Raw genomic sequence first — 12,239 nt, 5'->3', positions numbered from 1 at the left:
TTCCCAGCCTTCCGCCTTCTGCTGCCTTGCCATGCAGTCCCCAACGTGTCCAGAAAGAGGCAAAGGAAGTCCTCGAAGCCTGCGAAGCAAGACTCCTCCATCAGCTCCCACCTTATCCCCAGGCCAGGTGTGTCCCAGCTTGAGAAAAGAGGATTAATAAGAGACATGTTTGAAAGCCCCTTTGAAGCAGGTCAGCATTCAAAGATAATTAGATAAAGTATTGGAAGAGCAGACCTGATTTATTCACAATCCGGCTTCATTTCCCAGACCCTCCCAGGCTCTCTGCATACAGCATGCAGGGGGGAAAGCAGGCCAGCATTGCTCTAGCTAGCCGTGCATTTCGGCAATGCCGTTTCACTTCTCTGGGTCTGCTTCCTTACCTGTACAATGGGGACATTTGCCTAATAAGTCTAAGGTCTGTTTCAACTCTAATAAACCATTACTCTGTTTCCTCTGTGACAGTAAGAGGGAGTCAAGAAGTATGAAGTTCACTCCCACAGTATCTCTGATCTAGACGTATATAAAGATGCTTAAGACGTAGTCAGACAAGAGAGACCAAATAATGTATGCCCTTTTTACAGCCTGCAGAAGCCCCACACGTTTGCTTCTTTCTCCATTAAATAATAATGATAGTCACCTGATATGAAAACTATAGGACATGTTTAAGTATTTAAAGACACACTAGCATCTTCTACCTGGTTATCGTTCTAAGAACCACGTGAAATAAAGATGGCAGATGCACTGTGGATGTTCACGGTGGGGCAGCCAAGACCAAGGAGTCAGGTCATTCTATTGATAGTTGCCATGAGAAGTGACTGAGAATGCAAGGTAGAACGTCCGTTCTGGAACCAACTCAGCTTAACCAGACTGAAAACCAGAGCAGGTCACCTCCTTTCTTGGGCTTCCTATGCCTCAGTTTCTCATCTCTAAATAATGACACTGCAGGGCCCGGCTAGATCATTGTCATGATCTTTTGATGTCTAATTTTAAAATATTATATGAGGATCAGCATGGAATAAATTCTAAGCCATGTCACTTCCAGGCCCAGGATGTACCGGCACAATATAATTAGTTAAGATACTGACATATTTTGATATATTTCTGTCCCTCCCAGTAAACGACCCCTGCCCTGAACCTCCCGACCACCCACCACTCAACCACCCCGTGATCCAGCATGATTATGAGTTAACACCTGGCACAGCAGGGAGTCCCCGGGTGCCAGCTCCAGCAGGAGGGTAGTATGTGCTCTGACTGGTCAGTGCCCACACCACACCAAATACTTCAGGATCATCCTGCCACTCTAAAGCATGGGGCTTCATCCACAGTCCAAAGAAAGCCCAGGGACACTGGGACTTTGACACTCAGCCCCATTTTAGAACCTTTGTGATTATAAGAGAAGATGAGCTCGAATCCTAACGCCTCCACAGGGCAGAATCCTGACCTCTCCCCAGGCCGGAATTTTGATCAACAAGATGGCAGTTGATAACAGTAAAAAAGTGTCTGAGACAATGCATTTTCAGTTCATTTCTATAAACTCTGGTTAATACATTCAACTTCCATAAAATAGGTCCCCAGTGGAATTCCTACATGTACCAACATGGAGAGATCTCTAACACATGACAAGCAAATAAAGAAGATGCAGAAGGGTGCTTAGAGTATAAACACGTGTACAAATTAAAACATACACAAAGTAACGCATCTTGTAAATGTATTCACTTATGTAGACATATATATGTGTATGTATATATGTATATCTTTCTTCACATCCTGTACCTATCTGTGACCACTCTTGGGAGTGTTACAGTCTTTAATCATGCTGTTTAAAACTCTTAGGACACAAGCTCTCTCACCCACATAAAATTTATTAATAAGGTCTATAAGAGACAAATATACTTTTGATTGTCTTCTAGATGTCTATGAATAAATGCAATTGTGATTTGGAAAAAAACAGACAAAACAAAACATATATATACATATACATAAGTAGAATTATAAAATTGAGCTGGTTACCAGACTTGGCCACTAGGATTGCCATAGAGTAGAGGCAGTTGCTAAGCTGGCGGTCTGCAGGGTATGGGGTCAGCTGGGAGAGAGCCATGGCGGGAAGGGCGGGTGTGCAGAGACAGCAGAGAAGGAGAGACAGAGATACAGGGAGAGAGACAAAAACAAGTGGACTGATGGATGCACAGTGAACTCAAGCTAATGACTGCCTATGGAAATGGGAGCGGGAATGGGACCGGGGTGACAGTGAAAGCCATCTTCGTTTTATCAGTAATAGGAATAAAACATTAGATGCAACAGAAGTAACAGCTTCAGCTACTTATTCTAAGTGACAGGAATGTGAGTGTTTGTTATACTAATGTCGGTATTTTTCTATATATTTTTTTATTTCTCAGAAGGAAGTTCATTTTAATAAGTCCTCCTCATCCACACACTGTGTTCCAGGCCCTCAGATGTGGAGGGTGGGAATTATTTATGAGTTTCCCAGATCATCCCTGCTCTACCTCCACTGCCCAGACATCTCAGGTTTCCAAATGAGCCCTAACTAGCCCATTACTGATTAACAAGCTGTGCTTGTTTTCTGAGTAAAACTAAAGTCATTCATTTCTAAGTTCAGAAACAATTTGTCAAAGACTGTGCAAAGTTTCAGGCATACTCAGCTGAGTGACTGCGGGTTTCTGCAACAAGTCACTCCTGGTCTAACAGGACAGATTATGTGTGAGCGAGATAATGACAGTGCCCTAGGATTAGGGTAGAAGAAAAGCATTTTTACTAAATATTGTGTGGGACAAAAGAGGGCATGATTAAGTCTTGGGAGGGCAGCCCTTCCTGGAAGGACAATGAAAGAAGCTTGGAAAGGCTTATACACAAAGAAAAGAAGAAAACGACAACCACAGGGACCCTTTTAAATGTCAATGACACACAGATCTCAACACTCAGAGCAATGCAATGAGGGAGGTGGTATCATTCCATCATTTTGAAGTTGCGGGAATAGAGGCTGTGAGAAGTTAAGTAACTTTGCTGGAAACAAAGAGCAATTAAGTGGCATCACAGATTTTTAACCCAGATTTGAAAATTCAAAGGTGAGGAAGGGGTGGGTCTGAAGAGACGGAGGTTCACCTGAGTCAGATTTGGGGGACTTCTGGTACCCGCAACTTTGCTCTTTTTTCTGGACTGGGGGGCCCGCTGCTAATAAAAGATCAAGGGTGTATGCAGCCTGGGGCATTTGCTGTTTCATCCTAAGATGAGAACTAAATACAATCAGGCATAACAAAGATCAGAAAGATGCAGGCTTAATTCTAAACAGGGTCAGCCTTGGATACAACATCCCATCGTGCCTCTCACTCTAGCCCAACTTCTTCAGGTCGCCTGACTTTAAATTAAGGAATATTTCACTTCCAAACTCACGGACGTGTTCTTGTGGCCCAACCAGGGCCAATGAAGGCAGCTCAGCCCGGGAGAGGGGAGTGGGTATTGGGAGAGGCTCCAAGGACAGCTGAGGGGAAAGCACCACCCTGGGTGCTGCCTAATCCATCCGACACGGGGACACGCTGTTCCAGAAAACAGATGACAATTAAGAGGAAAAATCTGCTCGTATGGTGGTGCCAGTCTTGTCGCAGGGTCTCAGCTGGTGGTGTGCCTCTCGAGGGGGAGAGCAATAATGCCCCATTCTTCCCTTTGGTCAAGGCCCTGCTGTTTTCTTAGGCGGAGGGAGGAAGAGTTAGGAAAGTTCCTTCCATGGTAGGAAAATGTTGCACGAGTACTAGTGTCAGGTCCTCAAAGCCAGGAGCCCAAGGCTGATGCTAAGACTGAAGGCTCAGAGCTTGCATGGTGGTCACTGATCTTCCAGACCTGTGAAGCCCTGTTTGGCCCGTGGGGTAGTGGTAGATAAAACCTCTCCAGCCAAGGTGGCTGACCGTGGTCTCCTCTTGTTTAAGTCATCTGGCTTCAGGCCAAACTTCTAACATAGAGAGAAGTTTTATAATTTGCCTTTACACATATTACTCTTGGTCAAAATATTTCATATGCTTCAAGAAAACCTGGTTTGTTTTTCTGGGACTTGTTCAGCTCAACCAAGAGCAGAAAGAGGCAGGAGGCTTCTGGGAAGCCAGACAGCCCTCCCCCATGATTTCTGCCTTTCTAGTTCTCTATGGCTATCCCTTGCTATATATCAGTGTTCTAAACTTGTAGGGTGGTCACAGACTCTTTTGACAATATAATAGAAGCGTTGGATTAGTTCCTTCCCAAACCCGCCCCCTGCCACCATGTACAAACAATTAAACGTTTACATATAAGTTCAGGGGACCACTATCCCTGTGAATCTCATCCATGCTTTCCCCTTCAGTTCCTGAGCCCCCAGGTCAAGACCCCAACCACAGATACCCGTTCGTGTGCAGAAGTCATAGAAATTCATCTTTCTGGATCCCATAATCTCACCAGAAGACTCCAACCTGAATCCTAGCTCAGGAACCTGACTGCTTGTCAAACACTTCATACTCCCTCCCCACCCATCTCCTATTAACATCAGCCATAAATGGAAATCCCAGCTGGGAGTATATCTTGAAATTCAAGTTTCTGTTTAAGCACTGGTATCCAGCCTCCCTTGAGCCATTTGGTTAGATCCATCCTGGGACCAGGCAGATGGATGCTAATTCACCACGTTAACCCCTTTTGTGCCAGTCCCCTTTTCCCAAGCCTTGGCGGAGAGCCACGTCTCACATCCCACCCCAGCTGTAATGGGGTTGAGTACTCTGTGTCGTGGAAACTGGCCAGCAGATTTAGCAATCATGTTGCTCTTGGCATCCATTCTGGAACTCTGTGTAGAGCTACGTGCTGAGATACCATGAATGGGCAACGTTTCAATGCCACAGTCTACCATCCTACATTTAGTTCTGCTAATACCTTCTCATCACAACTCCAAGGAAGGGTGCAGACAAGAGAAAAACCAAGTTACTCAAACAAAGAGTCCTTTTACCCACCAAAAATAAAAAGCAATGTAAGTCCTCTTCATTTGCCCTCAAATCCAACTTCTTTCCCAGATCATCCTCATTGTACCAGCCCAGTGAAGCAATGTTTTCAGTCATGACAGAAAAACCAGGTGGTCCACAGTTTGGTCCTCACACCAACACTGCCTTCAATCCATCATTACCAATAATAAACGTGTAGATGGGAGTCTCCACCAGGGCCACTTAAGCCCACCACCCTGAAGCCCTCTCAGAGAGCAAAGAGATTAAAACAGCATCTTTTGATCAAAAGGAGCCATGTTTCCCCCATGAGACCCTTGCGAATGAAAATCCCACCTTACCCTTCATTCCAAATTTGGACCGTCGACCATACTTGTTGATCATGATAAAGAGAACCACCAACAGGACACAGGCAAAAGCAGCAAGTCCAACGGCTATGGATACCTATCGGGAGCCAAAAACAGACAGTCGAGCAGTTACAGAAAACCCGAGTATGAAGTAACACGCGTGCTCAGATGAGAACATCCCATTACAGTAGCAACTGTAGCCCTCCCAAAACTTCAGTGAACTTCAGAACTTCTCAGACTGGGTAAAGTCTTGAGAAGATGTAATTTATGAGACTCTAAGAACATCAAAAAATAAATTACCCAGATTGATTAGAGAAAGTTCCATGATTCAGTGTTCTGAGCCCTCTCACCTGGGGACCATCCTAAGAGATGCAGGAGGAAGCCCAGAGATGCTTCTGCCTGTTGTTCCGTTGTGGTTTTAATTAGCAAGCAAATCTTGCATCTTCACATTGACATTCTTTGCATAATATTCTTATCCAGGAGATTCTAAAAAGACCCCTTTCCTTTTCTCCCCAGAGAAACCTCAGGCTCTGAGAGCGTGGGGTGGGGGCACCTCCCACCCAAGAAGATTCCCTGGGCAACTCTGACTTTTGTAAAAGCTTGTACAGTGAGCAGCCCCTTCGAATCAGGCCCAGCTGGCTCCTAATGGAGTGGGAAGTTTCAAACTGTTCTCCTCCTGAGCCCTAGGGCTTAAAGCAGATCCTCAAAGACTTCCTCAAACAATGAATTATTCTCATCAAACAAGGAAGGTTTTAAACACCTGAAAGGAGGTCATTCATCACGGCTTCTCTATGCCACATATGCTAGAGTTCCAAATAAGGCAGTATTGGGAAAAGTTAGCTACTAAAACAGAAGACTGAAAAACTACTGCAGCAGTAAACACCTTCCTCTTGACCAAGAAGTGACTCACCCCAAAAGTGTCTTCCTCTGGTTTATGGGTCACAGTGATAGGAGGGGTGGGGCTCACTTCGTAGACTGAAAACCAAACATAAATAGAGAAGAGCAGTTAGCTTCCTGGCCACGAGAGCCTCAGCCACAGTCCCAGCCTAACTCCCAAGCCCTCTTGAAAGTTCTTGCTGGAGAACATCCCCCTGAAGCCAGACTCTGACTGCCTGGCCTCCCCAGGCTTTGCAGGGGTCCCCAGAGATCGGATCCCCGTGTGGCTGCCTGGTGGGTACTGATGGCCCAAAGACAGACTCCATAGGTATAAAGAACCTTCGCTCCCATCCCCCAGTCCCCATCCCAGAGTAAACAATGTAACCTGGGCAATGTGGGCCATGAGCTATTGGATAAATAAGAGGGGAAAAAATGGGATCACAGCCAGGGTCTGGATTCGGTCCATTTCGTGGGTGATGGTAGCTATTGCTGACATTCAGCTCCTCTCTGAACCCCTTATCCTGTCCCAGGCTCTCCATGTCCTTCCTCGTTCCCTCTTCACTCCTCAGTGAGATCCAGGAGGCCTGTGGCCCCATAAACGACCCACTCTCCATTGCCCTACGGCAGGTTTCAGAACACAATGGCAGCTTCAGTTGGCAGCAAGTTTATCTGACTAGGAAACATCTGCTCTTCCCAAGGCCTGGATGGGAAGCCGAGCATCCACTAGTCCTACTTCTAGAATCACCTCCTTGTCCAGAGACAGCCCCAGTTCAAAATTCTCTGGAGGGACATCCTGTGAGATGACAAGTCCTCAAAGACCGAGGACAAACAAAGGAATCCAGGTTATATTTACATCTGTGCCAAACAACAAGGGGCGTTCTAAACAGGACTGTCTACTGTCTCAGGCCGAACAGGGAGCAGAAATGGCCTCAGCCGCCCCTGTTCCTCTCCCACAGGGGACAAAAGGAAAAGGAATAAATATAGGTTTCCCCACAGACCAGGAGCGAAACACCAAATCCTTTGGGGATCGTCTAGTCCTGGCCCCGAATCACTTATAGCCTGAGCCTCAATAATCTCATTTGAGGACAGGGGAACCTATCAGGAGACCTTGTCAATCACAGCTCCACACGAGGTAGGTCCTGGCTCTCAAAGCAGGTGACAAACACTAACATGTTTATAGGCTCCACATTCTCTCTGCAAGAACAACTGAGATGCTCAACAGGGGTCCACTGGGGCACGTGAACCCCACATCCTTCCTGACACCACCTCTGTCCGTCTGGGTGGGAAGACCCACAACATGGTCAGACCCTAGAAAACTGCAGGGAAACTGAGGCAGCAAGTGACTGTCCAAGAGGAGTGGGCTTGGAACCGCTCAAGTATTTCTACTCTCCTTTCACAGTTCACTCAGGTGCTCTCAGCGGCCATGAGTCTGAGGATGCTGGTAGAATACGAAAGAGGGCTATTTGGACTCAGTAGTTACCAAAAGTATCAGAATAAATCACTTTCAAAGCAAAAGGTAAAAGAGACTTACAAGAGACAAAGTTATCCGTGCTCTCTGCAAAAAAGACAAAGAGATCATTAACAAACGTAATAAAAAACCAGAACAGTCGCACTCTGTCTTTCTCATAGCTATGATCTCTCCCACTCACCATGATCCCCTGTTGCCCTGGCAACTGAAAACTAAAATCCTTGGCTTGTCACCCCTCCCCCACACTCTTTAGAAGGTGGTCTTCCAAATGGAGAAGGAATAAGAGCTAAAACTCCTGGTTTCAAGGGAGGTGGCCTGGTCCACCTGGAGACTAGAAACCGTACTATGAGATGAGGAACTACATCCAGACTCACCATCTCACCCTCATCCCTCCCGCCCTCAGGTGCCCAGAGCGTTGGGAACGTTGGTGGTACATTAGCGCCAAGAAGAAATGCTGCAGGATGGGCTTCCATGGATCTTCCTGGAAAATGCCAGCTATGATCTCAAGACACAATTCCTCAGATCGATATGTAGAGTTTATTCTAGTAGGTCATTGAGACGTTCTTGGGAATCCCTCTAGAATCTGCCCACTCCCCAGATGAAAATGTGTTATTTGGTCTTTGGCCTTTAGAAATGGTTCACCTAATAATGAAAGCCAATCATTATTGGGCATTGATTATTAGCCAGGGGCTGTGCAAAATGCTTTATGTAATACATCAATCCTTATAACCACCCTAGGAGGTGGGTAGCATTATCCCCTTTCAACAGAAAAGGAAATAGACTTATAGAAATTAAGTAACAAATTGAATGTCACTCATCTAAGAAGGGATAGAGCTGGACTCAAATCCAAGTCTGAGCTCAGAACCACTCTATCAGAGATTCTCAAACTTTAGCATGCCACAGAACCATCCAGGAGGTGATCACTACCATCCTCCAGTAAAAAGAATGAGGGCTCCTTGGAGAAACGCATTAATTCCAGGGCTGGGGCAGAGAAAGTACAAGATGTGCTTGGAACATCTTGCAGTACTGGAAAGTAAGAAGGTGCTCAAGAATTAATGGGGGCATGAAGAAGGGACACAGGAGCCAGTATGAAGGGGTCTCCAATGGCCAAACTGGGGATGATTTGAGCAACAAAATATAATGACAATATAATGACAGTCATAGATTGTTATGAGCTGAATTATATCTGCCCAAAATTCATATGTTGAAGTCTTAACCCCCAGTACCTTAGACTATGACTGTATTTAGAGATAAGGTCTTTAAGAGGTAATTAAGTTAAAATAAAGTCATTAGGGTGGGAACTAATCCAATATGACTGGTGTCCTTATAAGAGGACACTAAGACATAGACATACCCAGAGGGTAGACTATGTGAGGACACAGAGAGAAGACAAGCATCTGTAAGCCAAGGAGAGAGGCCTCAGAAGGAACCAACCCTGCTGACACCTTGATCTCAGACTTCCAGCCTCCAGAACTGTGAGAAAATAAATTTCTATTGTTGAAGCCACTCAGTCTCTGACACTTTCTTACAGCAGCCCTAGCAAGTTAATACATGGATTATAATTCATAGAACAAAATAAACACCCAGGAGTCTATACTGATATAAAGAAGTAATTTAATCAACAAATGAGGAAGAAAAGAAAGCTTTTCCTTACAATAAAATCCAATTAATAAATGTAGAGGAAAAGGATAGAAATAGAAAAATCACCATTGACAAATGGCACACTAATATTTGTTTCAGGCAAGAATCATCAATGAATGCTAAAACTAATGTGTGAAAGAATGATAAGAAACAAGATATTTACAAAGCTTCAAAATATTATGCTTATTAATTACAGAGGAGAAAAAAATAGTCACTCTGCAGTGGAGAAACCTAGCAGACACCATCCTGACCAAGTGATAAAGTTAACATCACTGGTAATAAAATGTACAGACGGGGCTTCCCTGGCGGCGCAGTGGTTGAGAATCTGCCTGCCAATGCAGGGGACACGGGTTCAAGCCCTGGTCTGGGAAGATCCCACATGCCACGGAGCAACTGGGCCCGTGAGCCACAACTACTGAGCCTGCGCGTCTGGAGCCTGTGCTCCGCAACAAGAGAGGCCGCGACAGTGAGAGGCCCGCGCACCGCGATGAAGAGTGGCCCCCGCTCGCCGCAACTTGAGAAAGCCCTCGCACAGAGACGAAGACCCAACACAGCCAAAAAATATATAAATAAATAAATTAATTAAAAAAAAAAAAGGAACAAGCATTCTCAAAATAATTATTAAAAAAAAAAGTACAGACGTCGTGTACCCGACACAACGTACTGAACGGGCACAGCATCACTTCTGCAGTGTTCCTGCCAAAAATGCCTAACTGGCATTCAATTGTGAGAAAACATCAGGCAAACCCAAATTGTGGGACAGTCTACAAAGTAACTAGTGAGGATCCTTCAGAAGTGCACAGATCGTGAAAGACTGAAGACCTGCCCCAGATTTAAAGAGAATAAGGTAACATGGCAGCTAAATACAATGTATCAATATAATCCTGGATTGGATCTCAGAGAAGAAAAGGACAGCAGTGGGACAACTGGTAAGATTTAGATAAAGTCTGTAGATCAGGTAATAGGGTTGTATCAACGTCACTCTCCTGGTTTTGATCACTGCCCTGTAGTCATGTAAGACGGTAACATTGGGGGAAGCTGGGTGAACAGTATAAGGAAGCTTTCACGGTACTATTTTGTAACTTTTTTGGTAAATCTCAAACTATTTCAAAATGAAAAGTTAAAAATCCTTTAAAAATTTTTAAAGAAATATGGATTATTGGTCCTCACCCCCGAGGTTCTGACTCAGGAGGTCTGGGGGAGGTCTTGAGAATTTTGCATTTCGAACAAGTTTTCAGATGATGGGGAGGCTTGCTGGTCCCTTTGAGAACCACTGCATTTTACTCCACCTCCTCCTGGCACAAGCCTACCACACCCTGAGAAATAAGAACAACTTATTCGTTCATTCATTCACCGCGGGTCTTCCATTTACCAGGCCCTTGGCTAGGCTTTCACAGTCATTGTAGTCATAGCTGTATCAAGTATGCGCCAGCAAATATTCTTCCCTAACTACCCGCGGGGAAAATGGATGCTTTCTGGGAAGGAGTCCCTTAGAGAAAGTCTTATTCACAGTAAATTCACTGTTAATAGGTATTCACAGTAAATTCACTGTTAATAGGTAGTCACAGTAAATTCACTGTTAATAGGTATTCACAGTAAATTCACTGTTAATAGGTTGCTTGTTCATCATTCACTTTGTGTTGTTTTGCGGGAGAGCAATACAGCTTTCTCCAGATTCCTGAGTGTGCCCTTCAGGTCCCCCACCCTCTTCTAAACTTCAGGTGACCAAATGGCTGATTTGGGAGGAGGATGGAGGCAAGGGGGCCCTAGCCTTGGCTTCAGAGCCTGAGAAAAGAGAGGTGCCAGATCAATTCCTAGTTAACACCAATTTGCATATTTCTCATAAGGCTCTCATTTATTAGAGAATATGCTCACGTCAGCCAAATGTTTTGGCCGAATCTGTAAATAAACCCTGTAATCTCTCAATCAGCCTATGAATGCTTACCTCCTTTGCAAGAGCCTGGAAACATTTATACACTCAGGAAGCACACAAGCCTTGGAACAGCCAGACCTCCTGGGTTCTCTCTAACCTGTGGGAGGACTCAGAACTTCACCCTGGAAAAGGATGGTACCCAAGAGTGGTCCTCACCTCAGCCCGCACCAGCAGGCTGGGAGGACAACCGGACCAGTGTGCCAAGGCAGCATCTGAGTCTGAACAGGAACTGGGCATGAAAGCAAGGCACGTGTCTCCTCCAGATCCCAAATGCCTCAAGAAAAACCCAGTGGGAAAAGCCAGTGGGATCCAGAGAATGGAGAAGAGAGGCAGCAGCTTGCGTCCAGATAGAGAGAGATGCACAGAGACGTGATAACGAGAAGAGATGCCCTGGCTTCAGGTGTGAGGAGGGAGGAGGGAGCTGTGCCAGGCGTCCACATGCTCTGCCCAACCAGCACAGAAGGCCACACGTTGCTGCCGCCTCCTTTCCCCCAGCACTGGCAGGTTGGGACCACATTCTAGTCTCAACAAGTTTTTTGGGGAAAGAAACCAGCCTTGATGCGGCTAGGGGCACTGGGGCAATGGTGTCCCCCATGGTTTGTACCCAGGGCCCTGACGGAATTTTGGTTTCTGCTGTCACAAGATCATGATGAAGAGACTTCCCAGTCAGGTAAAAAGAAATGAGAATTCAAGAGTTATGGCAGCTCGCTTATTCCTAAACGTTCTGTCAAGTGTTCTCAGATATTTGTTGCACATGTGCAGGCAAACACACATACACACACACACACACACACATACCTTGGCAACATTCCTCCTTCTATCACATCATCATCTAAGGATCCCCAAACGGTGACCTTCCAGGTACCACCTCGACCCTAACATGATCCCCAGCCTCCCCTGACACTCGGATCCCTGACTCCTCATGGACCCCACTCTTAGGCCCAGATCCCTGGAACACCAAAGAGGATTCCATGCTCCTAGAGCAAATCTCCCTTTCCAGGGACTGGTTC

The 12,239-nt window shown here is 45.6% G+C and overlaps 1 protein-coding gene across 3 annotated transcripts in view; it reads right to left on the bottom strand.

Moving 5' to 3' along the window:
• Nucleotides 1-12,239, bottom strand: part of NTRK3 (neurotrophic receptor tyrosine kinase 3) — a 369,430-nt gene that overhangs the window by 228,608 nt on the left and 128,583 nt on the right. For all 3 annotated transcript variants that reach the window (XM_036844028.1, XM_036844029.1, XM_036844030.1), the window contains exons 9-11: nt 7,719-7,742; nt 6,222-6,286; nt 5,306-5,408 (exon numbers count right to left, since the gene is read on the bottom strand). In XM_036844028.1, the coding sequence (XP_036699923.1) occupies nt 5,306-5,408; nt 6,222-6,286; nt 7,719-7,742 (192 nt within the window). The remainder of the gene's footprint in view (nt 1-5,305; nt 5,409-6,221; nt 6,287-7,718; nt 7,743-12,239) is intronic.

Source organism: Balaenoptera musculus, chromosome 2 (assembly GCF_009873245.2).
Source record: "Balaenoptera musculus isolate JJ_BM4_2016_0621 chromosome 2, mBalMus1.pri.v3, whole genome shotgun sequence".
Taxonomy (NCBI): Eukaryota; Metazoa; Chordata; class Mammalia; order Artiodactyla; family Balaenopteridae; genus Balaenoptera; species Balaenoptera musculus.
Note: the sequence above shows the minus strand (reverse complement) of the source record. Positions and strands in the feature narration are given on the sequence as shown.